This window comes from Podarcis tiliguerta (genome assembly GCF_965153285.1).
Source record: "Podarcis tiliguerta genome assembly, chromosome: 3".
Classification (NCBI taxonomy): domain Eukaryota; kingdom Metazoa; phylum Chordata; class Lepidosauria; order Squamata; family Lacertidae; genus Podarcis; species Podarcis tiliguerta.
In genome coordinates this window covers 73,523,702-73,543,461 of record NC_139536.1, presented here as the reverse complement: position 1 = coordinate 73,543,461, position 19,760 = coordinate 73,523,702, and the positions used below count along the sequence as shown (strand labels likewise).

The following is a 19,760-nucleotide window of genomic DNA, read 5'->3' as shown; positions in this document are numbered from 1 at the left end:
GATTAGCCATGGCAAGTAAGCACTGTATTGTCTCAAGGTGAAGAGGCCAGAAAGGATTACAGAAGTTTGATCTTTATTTATTTTAGACCTAAACACAGGTCAGCTACAGGCTTTGGTGGACTGATTTCTTAAACTGAAATATTATATTCAGAGTCTGGTCAGTTTTAAAACAAACAGTAATTCTTACTAATTCTTACTGCAGAATACTATACATTCTTATCTAAGCTGCCCCTGAAAGGCACTATCTCATGGGAAACTGAAACTTGTTTGTAAATACCAGTAAATGTCAAAGCCATTACTTATTTGCGTAGAGAAGTGGAATGGGACACATGCACAACGCCTGTCCACTCCTCTTGATATACAACCCAGAGTATAATTGACAGAACACAGCTTATGGTGATCTTTAATAAAACTTGAAGTTATGGGGAAAGAAAGAATTTCCTGCTTTGGCCTGTTCCACCTTTTAATAAAATTAGAAGAACTGATTCCAATTTTTGTTTTAGCCCGAGGAGAGATGTTCTGAACAGTAGGAGCAGCAGAAGAATTTTCAGTGTATGTCAGCAACTTGTCCTGGATACAGTAATTTCATTTGTCATTTGCCCAACCAAGGCCTTTTCCGTCAAGGTCTTATACAATTGTACCAGTTAGTGAATGCAAGAAGAAAAATGTTAGAGCTAACCCAAAATTTCTCATAAAGTATTTCTTTCTGAAGTTTTCTCTTTTTCTCACCTACAGTTGAAAACGAGGACACCTTGCAGAACATTTTCTGAATCTTCTCTGCCATTTATTGTGACACAAGCCATCAACACACTTTCTACTGGAACTACTTACATTTTCCTCTAAAAAAACTCAGTTTTACTCTGCCGCCCACCCCACCCCCGACCATTTTATTCACAAGTACTTGTGAAGTAGGCTAGGGCAGGCTGAGAGATGAAGGCTGGCCCAAGGTCACATGCTATAAAGGTGTAATCAACACACTTTTCAATATAAAATGACAAAAGTACAGCAGATTAAAAATAAGACATTTTGTGGTTAAGCCAGTTGCTTAAGGCCTATGAGCAATAAATATTAATGTCTGTTAACATACAGTACTACACTAAAATTCTTAGTGAGAAATGGAAAGATTTCTACAGGAAACCTTTGTCAAAAAAGCTAAAGAAAGAAGAGTGGGGGGGGAGTGTGTAGGAAAGGGGAAATAGAAAAGCTCTAATCAGCATTGATATGTTCAGATTTGACAACTAAAAGATGTGCATTCTTGTCTCCTTGAAAATATGCTCCAAGCAAGATCCTTGGCAAAAGTGGAGGACTCTAAGATGGTTGGTTGAACTGACCGTTCACAGATGTGCTAACATATGGAAGCCAGTGTCAATGCGCTACAACCTGTTGTACAGTGTCAGCAGTATAAATGACAGAACAGGTTGAATTCCTGTTAATGGCCATAAGTAGTGAAGGACAACTGTGACAGCTATGTCATGGCAACTCAAGTCTACCATCTCAATGCTCAACATGGTACAAAACAGAACTGTTTTGAATAACACCTAAATATTTAGCCAGTACTTAGATATAGCATCTATTCATTTTAAGTGAAGGAGAATTTATTTTAGGTAAAACTTTCATGATTCGGTTGTCAGTACATTTAAACCAAATATGCACTGTTAATTATCAACTCCAAGGAAAAAATTAAATGTCAAGACTGCCACCCTGGACTCCTTCAGGGAGGAAGAGCAGGATATAAACTAAGCAAACATTTCACTGCATCAACCAAGCATCATCATGGTAGGCATAGACACAGATAAACAGAAAAAGAACCAGAATACTCTGATCTGCAAAACGAGAAACAATGTTTTTCTTCATCAAACAAATAGCTTGAAAACTTAATGGTGTAACTTAAGAATGGGTAGGAAAGTTTTGATAAATATTTTTATGGACAATAATACTGTAGCGATATCAATATCAAAGGTTTATCACAAGAAATACAGTATGTCACAAGAAATAGAGTATGTCACCAGTATGCCAGGTTCGAGTTAGTAGTGAATTTAAAAAGCTTAGAATTTAAAAATATTTAAAGTCACAACGATCTTAGATTACTTTTTGACCCTCACTTGCAGAGCCCCTTTCAAGTGCTCCGCGAGACAACACTTTGAAATGGGCTTAGTGGGACCGAAAAATAAGCCCCTTCCAAAGTGCTTTGCATAGGGCAAGGAGCCTCTGGCCCTTGGACTTAATCAGGTCTGCCAGGTCTCCCCATGTGGTCCATGAGGCTGTTTCAGACAAGCCACAACCACATGGAGAAGGTAGAAGACCAGTTCAGCCAAAAAATGGTTTGCAAGCACTGCCAATGAGCTGATCTGTGTTGTCTGCAAAGCGCTTTGAAAGGGGTTTAGCAAGACTCTTGTTTGAAAGGTGCTGTGCAAGTGCAGGGCAAAAAAGTCACCTAATGTCATTGTGATATTAAGTAACTGACTTTAAAACTTGGCCCCAGGAGAGCCAAGGGAGATAACGATCCACCACACCCCCAAGATTGGACAGTAGGTACCACTAATCGGCTGCTCAGCAGAGCCAGCAAACTCTCTTTCGACTGAGCCAGATTTTTACCTGCCACACATGTGATGTCATATATGATGTACGGTGTAGGGAAGATGAGTGTGGCTTGGATGAAGTGGCCTTGTGGACCAAACAGGGAGGCCTGGCAGACCTAATCAGACCCACGGGTCAAAAGTTTCCTATCCCAAATTTATGGGAAGAAAAACAAATGGTGTGTTAGGTAATGACAATGAAGAAACATTTACACAGGGTAGGGTAGAATTTCAAATTCGTTTGAATCTTTGATAGCATTCTTGGATTGCAAGAGTAGTTGTAACTACAAATATTAAAACATGCTTAAGAATTTTCTTTTTTAAAATGTAGATGTTTTAGAAACTTAAGGTAGTTGTATACTAACAGCACCTCACCCTACATAATTGTAGAGAGGCAGGACAACAGAATTCTAAAAATAGGAAATTATCCTGTTCCTATTAATTGTAAATTTAAAATTAATGAAGGAGGGAGCAGGGGAGAAATGCCTCCCATTCATTTGTTTAGCTCTGGATACCAGAAAATGGTACCCATGGGCCCCACTTCATCCTTCACAGATCTTAAGCCACAGATTTAAGGCTGCAATCCTAAATGTATGTAACTAGGAAGTAAGCACCATTTAAAACAGTGGCACTTATTTCCAAGTAAACATAATGGAGAATCTCAGGCCCAAGAGCTAAATGAAACTCTTCAGATCTCTAGTTACTTCTCAGTACTCTCCCTAAGCCACACCTCTCTCTGGCCCTGTTCCCATGCCTTTCCTGAGTGCTTTTGCTCGGCTGGAATATGTGTCCTAAAAGGGTTATAATTATTACCTTACTTGGGGATAAGTGTGTGTATGTTGGTGTGTGCATGAACACACATCCCTCCATTGCTCTGCCCACATACATTGTTCTACCCACTTGACCGGTGGAACCACCCACCACTAGAATGCAGTTCTTTGTGAAGGAACGTGGCCTTGAGGCTGAAAATTGTATATATGATTTACAGATGTATAGGATTGTGTAGCTGATGCCTTAAAAAATATCTAGAGCAAAAAGAAGTGACACATATACTAAGTGGTGGTGTTTTTCAATCTGAACCATCTGTGGTTATCCAGAAAAAGAACCAAGATGAGACAAGTTCCTCTTTTGCCTACTATGTGACTTTCTCCTTTTCTTACAAACTACTGGCTTTTCTAAGCTCCAAATTACAAGACACCATAGTTATCACTGCATTACTGCTAATAAAGGAAACGTTACCCAGCAATGCTAAAGCACAAGTTTGGGTTTTTAAAAAACACCAATAACTGCATTTTGTGAGCACACCAAGCAGAAACAAAGCTCCACTTTCCAATTCAGCTGAAAATCTACTCAATAGCAAGGAGTACTGCCATAATACCTGGCTTCACAATTTCTTCCACTGATAAAATTACCCAGCCGTAACAAATAAAAGAATTATTTATGTCCTCTTAGTACATAAATGTTGTGTGAGCCACTAAGTCTCTAGATAAGTCAAAAGTATGCATCCCTAATATTCAGAATAGTGGAAAACAAACAGAAGGGCCCTGTAGCTATGCACACAATCTGTCTTAGCAAAACGTCTGACAGCTGCAACACTAACAAAATTAACAGTGGATGAATTAGTACCAGACGCAGAACAGTTGCTATAGAAAGAATCATCAATTTCTTTCTTTTTTCCTCAATAACCTAACAGTTAAGAGGGAAAAACTCGTATAAAAATCATTGCCGTTTTATTTCAACATGATACGCCATAATAAATTTCTACTGATCTAAATAAAAAGGATTATGTTAGGCAAAGCATTTCAAATTTAACGTATAGATGCCATGCATGTGAAACATGCTACCAACGTGAAGTTGCTCTTACTTTTGACAGAGCTGGCTGAAAAGAACTTTGGGAGAAAGAGGCCCTTTTCCAGTTTCTTTCATGCTGTGAAGGAACAGGAACATAGCTGAAGTCAGTGGCCCAGGACTTGAAAGGTTCACTACCAAAGGTTCCTTTAGGATCAAAATAAATATCAGACGTTAATTCACAGTACTTCCTCTTAATTTATAAATGTAAACTAAACAGTTGATGAAACAGCTAATTAAAATTAGGAAAAGGCGGGAACCCTAAACCTCTCAAGGTTGGCAATTTCTGTGTAAAGAAAAACAATTTGTAGAATCCTACATTTAAAACATAGCATTTTGTTTGAGGACAGTCTACTTGGTGAGCACTTTGAACAAGCAATCAAAGAACAAAGCAAGATTTAACATGCCTTGCCATGTATCAACATAAGGAAGTGCAATATATAGACTAAAACACATTTTACAAGAATAATTTTTTTAAAAAGTCAAGTGTGATTTTTAATTTTGTTTTAGAGATGAGCATGAAAAAGACATGTGTGAGTTGAAATGTTATTCGGAGACAAAATTGGACATCAGTTTCTCCTTAAAACAGTGGTTTTCAACCAGTGTGCCGTAGCACCCTGGGGTGCCCTGAAGGATGGTCAGGGGTGCCACAGGCAACACTGGCCTCTGTCCCTTTTTCCTTTTGATGCCCTCTCGCGTCTCTGCCTCCTAAAGGCTTGCACAGCTGTTTGTTGCAGCAGTCTTGGCTACAAGTTCCCCAGGTGAATGGCGCCTCTGGGGCTTGCCAGGGGGTGCTGGTTGCCAGGAGCTGCAAGGAGGAGACCAGTCAGCCGGCCCTTGCTGTTGGGAATGGAGAAATGGGAGGCCGGGCAGGCAAGCAGGCACCACACTGACCTTTCTTGTGCTTGTTGTGTGCAAAGCCTGCCTGGGAGCTGAGTGCCCAGTGCTGAAGTGGAGCCTTTAGACCCATCAGCACCTGCTGCTGCCACTGCTGCCTCCCAAGGTAAGGTGCTGGCCTCACATTCACCTTTGGCTAGCCTCCATTGGGCCACTAAGGCTGGAGGCATCCTCTTCCCAAGCCACTGTGGGGCAGTGTGAGGAGGCACCTCTCTTTGGGACATGGAGGGGGGCAGCTCAGAGACCGGGGTGGCAGAGGAATGGGGAGAGGAGAGGAGGTTTGAAAAAGCTGAGAGGCTGCCAGCTATGCAGACAAGGGGTGACATAACTGGGCTCTTGAGCCCCACAGGGGCACCACATTAAGAATGTAGTTGGTCAAGGGTGCCTTGGACTCAAAAAAGGTTGAAAACCTCTGCTTTAAGAAATAAGAACACTGCTGAATCTCAAGGTCCATCTAGTCTCACATCCTGTTCCAACAGTGACCAGACGACTACAGGAAGCTGGAAAGCAAAACTCAAGTCACACTCTCTTTTAATTTAGCAGAACATCACCCCAGTCACTAATTTTATAGAACAATATGTCTAAAAACTAAAGTAGAGGCAGATATTGTGATCACTGAATGAATATTAAATTGGTCAAGAATATATTCACCATTATCATTTTTCAATGTCCAGTCAATGCCATTCCCAAAGGAGAGTCCTCTGAATATTTCACACAAAGCATTTCTCACTAAATGCTTACCAGTTGAGATGCAGGACTCTGACCAATTTTAAGCTTTGTCCCCTTTTCTTTAACTTCACACATTAGTTCATTTAACAAGTGTGTCTGTGCCATGTTCTAAAGAAAAAAGGAAGGAAAGGTTATAGATGATATTTATTTGTTAACTGGACTACTCTAACAAATTATTATTGAAAGTAAATTTATACTGTGGCAAGCATAATTCTCCTTAATGGCTGTGGTATAATCACAATCCAAAGAGCTCCTTTAGCGAGGCTTCTATCCTTTATTTAATGTGCAGCTGCCTATGCCACATCAAAAACTGCTTTCGAAATTCCCTCAAGTTTCAAGTTCTGCAAACTGCCATTTTAAAAATATATACTTCAAATTCTAACTGGCCACACAGCAGCAACAACACTCCGCGAACTGAGAGAAAAGCTGCTTCTACACTAGCTGCTCAGTTCAAAATTATCATAGTTTCTTCACTCAACAAATACATCAGCTAGATGACATCTTTAGATCAATGTTTCTCCTTATTCTTCCTCCATTCCATTTAGGAGCTCATTTATTTTGACTTTTTAAAAAATAAAAAAAAAGAGCAGCACAACTCCAGGAATAGTAGATCACCTTTGTGCTACAGTTTAATTAAAGCTGGCCCTTGCACTTCTCCTTATCTCCCACTGCACCTTGAAATGCAACTGCTACAAGAATAAAGGTACTGATATATTGCTAAGTAATATAAAATAACTGAAAATGTAGCCCAGCATCAGGTGAAAGTTCAGAAAACAGGATGGAGCTGTCCTAGGTAGCCAGTGCAGTAGAAGAAGGCTAACAAGGAAATTCATTATGCACAGTCTTACCAAATTTTTATCAGTATGTTTCGGAACCCAAGACAAAAATAAGTGCAACCTGCAGCCTTAATGAAATACATAGGTGTACCTTCAGAATACGGTGATGCATCTTAATTCTTACCTGCATGACAGCATTAAAGAAGCATGTGTTCCCTAGGTTATTAATGCCTTTAACCGGAACTGACGCCCAACTAGAGCTGATGCCTTTGCCCTTTAATATGTCACTTGCTTCATTGTTTTCTCCATGTAACCATATAATTTTTGATGATGAACCTTTAATAGAAAAGAAATAGCAGTAACAACTATGGGTAGAAAGTCACTGTGTGCTTATGAAGCTGATATAAAAGACAAAGCAGTGAAGACTTATCCACAGATGCTTGATCAATAAAATCTAATTAGAATAACACCAAGTTCCTTAAGGTATTTGAACACACTTTTTATGAGTTTGGGATCAGCTAGCACATTTACCATCACATGTGCTGAATACTATGTTTGTACTCTTGACATAGGAAGGTTTGCTAGTCAGAATCTTATTGTCCTGTCATATTGGCGGTTCTCAAACTCATATAAGTGTGTAAGCAAAGTGTTCAAACTACAGGCAATATCTGAACTTTCAATATCTGAGCAATGCAGAGAGCTGACTATATGTCCCTTGGGTTCCCTTCCAACTCATGCTTCTATGAACTACATGTTTAAGGGAATTTCTGACTCCCTTTTCTTTAACAGAAGTCTAAAATTTTCCCCAAAGGACCAGATTAGAGATACACCTTAACTGTGTTTTAAACTTTGATGTAATTTTGCTGTTATATTTTGTGGTACACCCACTGGGTTTTGCTGGAGCAATGTGATTGATTGATTGATTGATAGATAGATAGATAAATAAATATAAATTTTGAAAGCAGCTTAGGGTATGGTATGGAATCATCCGTTAAAAGAAAAAAAACAAAATTTGGTGGGGCTAGCACATACACCTTGAACAAGCCTAAAACAGGTATTTATAATGGTAAAACCGTCATGTGTGAAGTGGCTCTCAGCCTTTATCCCAAACCAGCCGCACATTTAGGTGTTCTCTGGTATGAGGGCTATACTTATATGTAACTGTATATCTAAATGAGGGTTATATATAGATGTTGGCAAATCATATGATTAAAAAGGCTATAAAAATCTAAAGGCTATACCGGACTCATACATGTAGGGCAATTTCTGTGTCTTGCAATACTTCAAATATATTTTCAAGTACATAGTAACATGCACTGTGTACATGACTCCAATGTTCAAGATGTGTAAGACACATGGTATCTATGGCCCAAAGAATTATAGATAGCAGATCATATATATATGGCCAATGATTCAAAGGGCAGCAACAATGCTGCTCTATTAGCAAAAGCATTTGAGGCTGAAAAACTATTATCCCGCCAGGCGTGCTCCGCTAACTTGAGACTTTGGGGTGGGGAGGATGATGCATATACCCAAGCATAACCCCAGTTTTCAACTCCTTAAAGTAAGAGAACCCTTAAACATTAAAACATAAATACACAGTTCAGAGAACAGCATTACTTTCTGAAATAATCCTGAATATTCTGGGTTGGACACATGAAAAGTTAGTTATCAATGGAGCCAAACAGTCATGACTTAGTATCATGTTGTTGGTCATCATGGTCATTTCAACCATCAATTCAAAAAGATATACATCCTATCCATACTATACAGAATGCACATAGATACACCATTAAAAGTTAGCCAATTTAGACATACATATATATCTTAAAATGCAAACCAAAATATATGTTTCTTTATTCCATTGACGATCAGATCACTACAGTCCATATTATCCTTGATGAACATTCTTCTGTTTTTAGTCATGACTTAAGTCCTATTGATTTAAATGGGAACCAAGTGCAAGTAACAGCCTACAGTCTACAAACTTCCATTATTTCCCTTAATGTAGCCAAGAATCACACGACACTCCCCTCACAGCCTCTGTTGACTATTACACTATGTCTGATGGGCCTTTCATGGAACTTATAAAATGCAGAGTATTTGCCAAATGATAGGAAGTCTAGTTTATCAATATTCCAGTGGTGGCAGAAGTGGGAATCATGCAGCACAATTCAACACACCTCTACTCAGAAGTTAGTCCTATTAAGTTGACTCTGACTTACTTGCAGAGATGTATAGAATTGTAGCCTTAGCACCCTGCCCATCAGGAGAGCAAGAGCTCAAATTTGTTTGTAGCAGATCTTCAACAACCGGATAGATATGTTTTCCCCACAACATACTTGCACTGTTCTCTGCCCACCACAGTTCACCATGTGACACGGACTTGTTAATTTAGAACAAGATGAAGCAACTGCTTGCTATTTGCCTTAAACCTTTAAAATCCAATATATTTAAACAAACTGTAATATAATGTGCTACCAGTACGGTGTCCTTGTATTTCCCTATTTGCCTTATTGCTTAAATATATATGGGGCAGTGAAGTTAGACAGCCATTAACTTGTAGCCTAGAGGTAATAAGAATACTTGAGACACAGTATTTAGCCTAGATTTCTACTAGCAACTTTCATACTGTCATGGCTGCTGTACTAAATATGAACATTACTGACATCTGCAGCATTTCAAGTATTGATTAACAATGCATGTCAATGTGAACAAGTTATGGACTTAATGGATGCCAAGAGCTGCAGTGCTGCAATCTACATTTTGACATATGAATTCATATATTTGCCCTAATGAGTTACATACTGAGGACTCATTAAGCGTTCTTGAGAAATAACTAAACAGACCTATTTACATTAACAGAACTCTCATACAGAAAGATTTCTCTATGCATTACCCTTAGATACTTACATCCTCTGTCGAAAAATAGGGAGGTGGTTGGGGAGGGTGGGGGGACTATAAATAAATAATGAAAGAAACCAAATATGGTTAAATATTCCTATTATAGCTGACATAAGATGGCTGGAATGATTTCCCTGCCTTCCAGTCAAAGCACATTTTTTTTGAAATTATGCCTGGGTTTGCAAAAGATGCAATTTCATTTTTGACACCACCCCCACTGCCTGATGCTCGTAATGAGGCAGTTCATATAGAATACACCCAAGTTCACTAATAGAGGCCAGTAAAAAGCAAACAAGACATGCCAGGAGATTCAGGAGCTGCTTTATTGAGCTAGTTCACTTTGTATAAGTGTGTGTGTGTGTGTGTGTGTGTGTGAGAGAGAGAGAGAGAGAGAGAGAGAGAGAGAGATATGAATCAACTGCATATTCAATATAATAGTGGAAACATACTTGTGCTGCACTTCGTACAACTGTGTGTGCCGTTTTCTGCATGGATCAGCTGTGTGATCAAGTTTCCCATAAGGAACTTGGTGATGCAGCCGATCCTGCTGTGTCTCTAAGATCAGAAACCTGAGGGGTGCATTCTCCAAATGGTGCACCCATAAAAACCTCATTCACAATGCAAGTCTCTAAAATCTCCAGTGGCATAAAACTTATACAACACGTTCATTAATATATCTCACCTAAACAGAGCTCAACAGAGCACACACAGCTCCCCGCCCCCACCCCCTGGCAAATGTTATCCTCACAACAATTATGTGAAAGAAAGTTAGGCTGGAAGATAAACCCACTGAGCTTTATCACTAACCAGAGATTTGAACCCTGGATGTGTCTGTCTAAACCCAGCATCTATCTACTACCATATACTGGCTCTTTTCTTTTAAAAGTAAATTAAAGTAGAAAGAATTTTTGCCAAAGTAAAAAAATAATACATAAACATACTGGTTACTTTTTATTTTTTAAAAAAGTCAAAATTGTGTACATAATCTGCATATTGGACTACCACAGTTGTTTCATTTATCCATCGGCATTCAACAACATCTGGGACAACATCTTAAAGTAAACAATGCTCACAAGGCCATCTGGACAAAACTGCAGGCAAAAATTAGAGCAGAAGCATATGGAAAAGCAGATTTTTCTCTCCCCTTCAGCAGTGCAGGATGACAAATGTCAAACCTAGATCTGTCCACGCTTCACTGTGCTGTGCTTTGCAGCACCACCTGGCTCTCCTTGTACAGCCACCAAATATGGACAGCACTGCCACAGAGGACCATATCTGGAGGGCAAACTCCATAAAAGCATTTCATTTCATGGTTAAATGACAGCTTCACACAAGTAGCAAGGTTCTGTTTACTGAATCTCAAATGTGAATCATTCGGGGGGGGGGGGGAGAATAAAACAAAACCCACCACAAAAAACAATGACTGTGAATAGGACAGCTTTGTTACTAAGACATGAATACCCATATAATTATAAAATGCAGGACGCCATAATTACACATCCAAACAGCACATTAGCTTAGCAGTTATCAGGAAACTGGAAATATAAAGAAAATGTGTTCTGTCAGTTCTTACAATCCAATCCATAACCCAGACTGAAATCCTAAGCACACTTAACTGAATTCACTGAACACAGTGAGAATTACTTCCGAGTAAACACGCATAGGCTTCCACTGCCATTTAAGGTGAAGTGTGAGGATGTTCAATGGGACTTAAACTGAAGAAAACATGAACAGGACCTGACTGTTAGTTCAACTGCCCAAAGAAATGAAATCTACATACTTTGGCTTAGCTGATCTTCACCTGAAACATTTTGCTTTAAATAGATGTGAGAAGTGTATACATGTTCATTGGCAATTTGAACTCCAGAGAATTCTTAAATCTGGCTGGTCCAGTCCTCTGACCAAAGAATTTTGTTCCTTGAACCATTTTATAAACCTCTTTAACATTCAGAGAGGGTTATATCCAGCACAGCATTCAGTTAGGGCCACACAGGCACTTCCTTCTCCTCACTGCAGACCCTGATGCACTTTCTAAAGGCAGTGGACCCTTAAGAAGTGTTTGGGAAGTGAGATCCCAGACTGGGGGGGAATTGGAGGAAGTTAGGCATCAGCAGCCATTTGAAGAATGAGTTCAATGTGATCTACCCTGTCTCAGGAAACTTCACAATGAAGTTATATTCTTTTTAAACATTTCAGTCTTACAATGTAATTTTATTTTATTTTTTAGTTAGAAAAGCCACAGATCTACTACAACTATCTATGTTTACAGCATACAGTATTCACTTCACAGACATACAAGACTGGTAGGACTTCTACATCAATTTGCTTTAACCATGTTTCTTAGAAGAACTCTGTCTTCTGTACACACGTTTCCCATATTCTTCCTGAAACAATAATTTAACAGGATGGGCAGATGGTATAAAAGTAAAAAGAAAACAAATGTTCACTGTTTTTCTTTTATCAGGGGATTATTTTGTTGTTGTTGTTGTTGTTTTTCATTAAGTAAAATAAAAAGTGGGGGGAGAGAGAGAGATCAGGGAACATGTTTCAAGTTCAATGCTTTTCTCTAATGAATATTTCTCTGGAATAAAAAGCAAGGTTAATAGCTTTCTTTCCTTTTAGCACATTCACACATTGCTGTATTATAAACATATTGCCATTGTATTACAGAAAATTAAGAAAAACTGAAGCAGCAGTCCCCCCCCCAATACTATGAAAAGGTTAAGATTTTCTAATTTAAATAAGATAAATCAAGTGAATGTTCCATTCTTAAATGGTTGATAAGACTATTGTGCCATTTTTTCCATACTATACTATAACACCACTGCATCAAAGAATTAAAATGGCAATTTATTTATAGGGCAATGACAGAATAAATGGGTATTGCTCAATTTCATGAAGCAAGCACAAGCCCCATCAGAATGGAGATATTATCCGCAGCGCTTAGTGATAAACTCTCTACATCTAGTTCTTTTACATGATCCCAGGCTTGAGTCACAGACAATGTTGAGGTATTGCCTATTTCAAATTAAGCAATGAAACTTAAATAGTTTTTAACTGAGTCAGCACATCTGTAAGAAAATTCTCCTCCCTTGACTGGCGGGGTCCCAAAGGACCAAGAGGCATCCCAGTTACAGCGTGTCCTTCCCAAAGCAGGTTTACTTGGTCTTCAGGAGACAAGTGAAAACCATTCCATCATACAGAACCTTTATATTTTAAGTTGAAGAGTTATTTTTAATTCATTGCCTGTGTTTCTCTTTTTAATTGTAGTGCCATGATTTTTATAGATTTTGGCCACAATCCACAGCTGAATTAAGTGTGCTTAAACCCATTGATTAAGTCTTCTTGGATTATAGTGTTTATTACTTGTTTTGTTTTAACTCATGCACTTCATTTTAAACTAGTCCAAGAGTTTTTCACTGTGGAGTGGTGTAACACATTCAAACAATAAAAAATGAGATTTGATTATGGTTTCATCAAAATGTTTTGCTAAGAGAACATGGGGCTGAAATCCCACATGACTAAATCCCCCTGGATTTACTCTGATCAAATCTGCATTCAACCCTATGTTCTCACACAAATACATCACATTCTAATAAAGCATGGGATCCACCTAACCAGTCCTGTCAGTGGAAGTCCAGCACAAGGGCTTCTGCTTGCACAACAAGGCTTTCCTCCCTCTCCCTGCCTGCACACCTCCTACCCACTCAGAATTGGCTCTGGGAGAATTGAGAAAATACTCAAAACAGCATGGGAGTGATCTTTCCATCTGGCAAGCGGCAATGTTTGTGCAGACAGAACAACCGGAAGACTGCAATATTGAATTCCACCCACTTAGTTCAGGATTCTGTTTCCAACTCTGGCAAATTCACAAACAGAACATGATGGAAATGATAATTTATTTGCCCAGAACACCCTTTAAAAGACTTAAATTACATCCGCAATAAAATAAAAATAAATAGCAGCCTCCAGAGTGCATTGCAATAGCATCATCAATATTTTATAGTGTTCTCCTTCTGCAGAATATGATCAGACCCGTTCTCAAGGGAGATATTTGGAACAGTAACATGTTTCTGGATCAGTTAAGCAAAAAAAAAAAAAAAAAAAAAAGCTATTATAACTATTTCCCATCAATTTCTTCAAGTGCCTGATTAGATATAACCTGAACAGAACTCTTCCTAGAATGTTTTAGACTTAGTGTTTCTGCGCACACACCCTTTCTTCTATTTCTCACCCCAACAGAGAAAGTAATAAATAAGCTGGATATCCTATGTTTCTTTGAACGCTGGACTACAAAAAACAACAACCACTAGTCAGACTATTTATTAGCATTATCTACTTCTATTGAGATACACTGCCCAAAAAAGAGCTTATATAAATCTACATAAAGAGGTAATATAAACCTACAAAGTTTAATTACACATAGTTTGCAAAAATACTATTTATAAAAATTGTACACCACTTAGCAAAAATCTTCAAGTGGCTTACATAAAAATGCAGTGTTATAGAAATATTCAATATATTAGTGAAAAAACCGGCACATTTTTAAACAGTAATTAATACTCAGTGTCAATGTTACGACTCTCAAAACATCAAGCTGCACTGCAAATTTTACAGAAACTCTGCCATAAGCAACGAAGGCAAGTACGACATAAATAAAACTGAAAGAAAAGATGCAGAGAAAATTTAATCTGCGTAAGCTTTGTTTCCAGTGATCAAGCACACCCTTGTTTCTAATTTCCCCCATTCCTAGAAAAGACTGGCATTCAAACTATAGCAGCTCAGCATGGTTCCTGTGTGTTACATGTGCACTGGGTTCATGTGAAACTCACAAGTGTGCCATCACAACAATAATGCACCTGCTTTACTGGCAAATAAAACATAATGGCCTGCTAACCTTTTCCACAAAACTAGGTTCTGCTGAGTAGTTACTCCTTACAAAGCCCTTGCTTTATTCTTCCATGTTGTGCCAAACATGCCCTTTTAACCAAACAGATTACTTTTTAAAAGCCAGGGCAGGGAATTGGAGGATGGAGAAAGCAAAGAGAACAACATATTGTTGGATATGGTAAACCACTAGATCATAGTTGAAATCCGCACAGCTGCAAGCATTCTTTTGGGAAACGCCACACTTGGGCTTATCTCAATTGCTTAATGTAATTCCCTGGGCCAGTCATGTAGAAGTAATGTAATTTGCACATTTCTGCAGCTAAAGTTTAATCTTTACGAACTGCCAAGTGGAAAGACAGGGTCCTGCTGCCACTCTAGTCCTTCGCATCCACACCAATCACAAGCATTTTGCTTTTGTCATTCCTCAAAATGTACCCAACAGGATATCTGTGTTCTCAACACCCCCACCACAACATCTTTGCCTTTCCTTCAAATGAATTCTCAATTAAACTGAAACAGGACAAAGTTGCCATGCCCAAGTTCTTGTATTCTTATTGGGCACATGGTATTTAGAAAGATTTCCATGTAATAAAGGTGGCAAAGTTATTTTTCAACACACTATCTGTCAGGGAACTGCCATCAGTGCTGGAGGGAGAGAGAAAAATCCAGAGGGATTCCAGGGAGCGTCCCGGGATTGGGAGAGGCAGCCCATCTTCTGGGGAAGAGAATCAGTGTAGCACCAGTGGAGAAGGGGGGCAGATGGGGGAAGCGGCGAGGCGGTCCCATGACTCCTTGCCGGGGACCAGCGGGGAGAGTAGGGGTCCTCCGCTGCCTACGCCCTACTTGCGCAGAAGGCTTTCGCGCAGAGAGAGTAGGAGAAGACTAGGCGTCAAAGAGCTTCTTTGCTGGAAGAAGTTTAAGAAATGCCCACTGACAGATTCTGCCAGCGATTGAGACAGCCACGGGTGAGTGGCTGTCCGGACAGAAAAGGTTCACTCAGGCAACCCAGCCAGGTGTTTGCACCGGCTTACGCACGAGCAACCCCTAGAACCATTACACTATCATATAGCTTATATGTTTATAACAGAACCTGTGCTGTTTGAACCACAAATACAGCAATTTTTCTTCCTAAGGGAAAAAAGGCTATTTTCATGGGCCTTTTGTTATCATCCTTTATATTCCTAGTACAAGGCTCTTCTAAGATGTAAGAAAACACCTCTTGTAAGATGAAACCTGTTGCAATACAAACGCAACACCCCCCCAAAAAGTATGCATTCTGCTTAAAAGCTATAGTAAAGTTAGGTAAAGGTAAAGGGACCCCTGACCATTAGGTCCAGTCGTGACCGACTCTGGGGTTGCGGCGCTCATCTCGCTTTATTGGCCGAGGGAGCCGGGGTACAGCTTCCGGGTCATGTGGCCAGCATGACTAAGCTGCTTCTGGCGAACCAGAGCAGCACACAGAAACACCGTTTACCTTCCCGCCGGAGTGGTACCTATTTATCTACTTGCACTTTGACGTGCTTTCGAACTGCTAGGTTGGCAGGAGCAGGAACCGAACAACGGGAGCTCACCCCGTCACGGGAATTCGAACCGCCGACCTTCTGATCGACAAGACCTAGGCTCTGTGGTTTAACTCACAGCGTCACCCGCGTCCCTTTCATAAGTTACTTAGTAACTTAGTAATAGTAAGTTACTTAGGCACATAACTTAGGCACATAACTTACTTATGTATATCCTGTACCTCTTCCTTCATTACAGAATAACCTCTCAAACCTCAATACAACTAGATGTCAGGGTTTTCTAGACAGATGGCTAGAAAGCCTGGCACCGCTCTTTTGCAAGTGAACTACTGAGGTGCTCTGCAGAGTTGTCATTGAGATAGCCCTCTTACATACATACATAATTTTATTTGTATGCTGCCTTTTCCATAGTTAAAACTATGCTGAAGGCGGCTGACAACATGTAAAAAAAATGCACTATCACAAGCGTAACAAAAGTAATCATAAACAATAAATAAAACATCAAAAAGTACAAAATTGAAAAATTTCCACATAAATCATATTAAGATCTCAGATAATGATACAAAAAAGTAATATCGGTAACAGCAATCCCCCCCCCCCCCAAATCTTCCCTGAGCAATTCCCTAGCCCAAGAGTCTGTTCAGCAGCCACAGTTTTTGTAGCTGGAGTCAGCCAGGGCCCCACCCTCCCAGGCTAGGTGGGAAAAGGCCTGCAAGGCAGGGAGCAGGGCTTCCAGGACTCACAGCCAAGATGGTCTCTTAAGATTCCCTACTAATTTAGGGACATTACTTATTAGCACTCAAGATAATTCAGTCGTTTGTTTGGTGCATGACTGTAATGTTGTGGGCCACACGGGACTCTTAAAGAACCTGCTGGATCTGCAAGCCTCATGTTTAATTTCTCAAAAATAAAAAGAGGCATGATATCGACTTTAGCCCCATATAACTTTTATTAACGCAAACTTACTTGATTCATTTCTAGTAACATGTCTTTGGAGGAAGTCGACTATCTGCGCCAAAGCCTTCTTGTTACAGTGTGTTGATAGCTCTTCATTACATTCATAACACCTAGAATAAGGATTTAAAATGTTGTCATAACGATTCTCCAGGCAAATCATAAATTCTTATGACTTTATATGAAGTCATAAAACATTGCGATTCCTTATTTCAGGTAATGTCTATATACAGACTACATGTTACAACTACTATAAACAACATATTCATTTTGGGACCTGAACCAAGCAAATTCCCCACCACCAGCACCACCTAGACTCTACTGATTTTGGCGGCGGCAGCGGCAAAAAGAGACTGTGTAGCCACAATGCTAGGGTGAGCATACTACAGTGCCTGGATGGGGATGTCAACAGTCCCCTCTACAATCACAGGGAAGGCCCAGACAGAAAGGGTTAAAACACCCCTGCTCCCAAACATACGATATTTAGTTTGGCCCTTGGTCACAAGGGATGTCCGAAGCAACATTAGTGCCAATAGAACTTTTGCAGATGAACTGTGATCTATCCCTGGAAAGGAAAGTCCCTCTTAGGTATGAGCAGTGTAGATCACTTTGCTACTGTGAATTTGACTGCTTAAAAAAAAAAGAAGCCATGTATGAGAGAGGGGAACATGGAAGAGACTTTGTCCTTCCACAATTCCACCACCTCAACCACCACCAGGTGGTAGAGTGAGGGCTGGATCCCATAGCCATTACATATGGAGTAATTATCTTCTCAAACTACTACTGGAATCTCTATGTCTGATCCTATTAATCCCTATTAACAGCACGGGTAATCTTTTTCAGGGGTTGACCTCTGGGAGGTCCAATGTGAAAAGGAGGTGTCACTTTTAAAAGTGACATATTTGGTGGGTCTTCAGGTCACAAATCCCTTTTGGCATCACAGAATCACAACACTGGACCTGCAGCAGTAGCTGGAAAAATTATTATTATTATTATCATCATCATCATCATCATCATCATCATTTATTGTTGTTTCACAAATTTTGGGGGAGGCTGTAGGGTGGTAAAAAAACTGCAATAAAGCAGATGACCCATAGGAGCAGGATTATATATATATATATATATATATATATATATATATATATAATATTTTATATATATAAAACCTCTGGGGAGCAGAAGCTACATTTCAGAGTCCACATTAACAAACTTCACATTCTAACAAGTTATTAGTTTGACATACTAGAATTATCATTCGCAATAAAACAAAGGACTTTCTTTAACCTGCTTATATTTTCTTGTTGAGTAACTAAATCAAAAAAATGTTAGTGCAACTCCAAGAAGAATTTCACGTACAAAAGGAATGAATCATTGGATGTATGCATACCTGTATATTACAAGGTGTACAAGTGTATGTCTTCCCTCACAAACACACACAGCTTCCCCTCTCAAAACACCAATTTACTTACCATACGATCCATGTGCTGAGGTTGATTACAATGCAATGAGGCTCTCCTAGTGCATTCTGGAAATGCTTAAGCGAATGCTGGCCTTCTGAGTTTTGACTGCAGCCCTGAATTCATTAATAAAAATGTTAAACTATAGTTATCATAACTACTATGTTCTTTAGTAAAATCAGCAAATTTTCTTCTTGTCTTAAGTTTCTGTTCCTGAACTGTTGTAGCTTAAATGACATTTTGAAGACCCCTGACAAGAACAGCTTCTAAACAACCCAATGCCTAGATAAAGAGTAATTGTTCAAAAAATGTTACTCTTTATCTAGGCATTTATAGGCATTAGGTTATAATAGACACAAAATGGCCAAACAATTTCATTGTTTCAAAACATATGCACTGCTCCAATTCTGGCTTTTCTTCAAAACATCCAGACAAAAAGACCTAAGGAATAACAAGCTGCTAGGCATACCTAAGCAAGAACTAAAGTGTTATTGTCCAGATGCCACAAATGAACAAAACTCCAAACTCTTAGTCCTAGACTGATTTCTATTGGTACTTTAGTGGAACGCTACTAAGTTGATAAGCTGTGTTATATACCTTATTAGGGGCCAGAGGGCAGGTTAAAAACTACACATATTACATATCTTTAAGTCACATATTTATTTACCTGAGTACCACATTTGAGGCACAGCCATATGTCAGAAGGCATTACGGGCTCACCATCACATATTCTTCTTTCTTTTAAGCACTCTGAACATATTGACCAGACATTTTGAGCTACTGCTCTCTTCACATTATGCACATCCACTGCCTGGCTTACATGCTGGCATGTCAGACCTATAGAAGTAGTAAAAAAAAAATATATATTAACATGTTTAAGGCATATGTTTTATTGTTGTAACAGATATTTGGCAAGAAAACATTTTTGTAAATTTGGAAGGGGAAGAAATCACGTAACGATGAGACTGTCATTAATGGCTTCTCAAAGTCTATAAATGCACCCCATCCCCTTCATAGTATCATTTTGCTATGTATTGATGACATGTTTTTACTGCTGTTTTATTGGGTTTGCTTCATAGGTTACTGTTAGGCTTTGCTCTTTTTTATGTTATGCCATAACGCTTTTAAGTTTTGTGAGTCACTTGGAGACTTTTTATATGTCAAGTGACTAATAAATTAAATAACAATTAGCAGTAATAGTGGTCATGT

At 39.2% G+C, this 19,760-nt stretch overlaps 1 protein-coding gene across 6 annotated transcripts in view; it reads right to left on the bottom strand.

The window, feature by feature from the left end:
- Positions 1-19,760, bottom strand: part of USP45 (ubiquitin specific peptidase 45) — a 59,192-nt gene that overhangs the window by 27,373 nt on the left and 12,059 nt on the right. For all 6 annotated transcript variants that reach the window (XM_083433479.1, XM_083433480.1, XM_083433475.1 and 3 more), the window contains exons 3-8: positions 19,219-19,388; positions 18,564-18,667; positions 17,107-17,207; positions 7,011-7,162; positions 6,063-6,158; positions 4,441-4,571 (exon numbers count right to left, since the gene is read on the bottom strand). In XM_083433479.1, the coding sequence (XP_083289605.1) occupies positions 4,441-4,571; positions 6,063-6,158; positions 7,011-7,162; positions 17,107-17,207; positions 18,564-18,667; positions 19,219-19,388 (754 nt within the window). The remainder of the gene's footprint in view (positions 1-4,440; positions 4,572-6,062; positions 6,159-7,010; positions 7,163-17,106; positions 17,208-18,563; positions 18,668-19,218; positions 19,389-19,760) is intronic.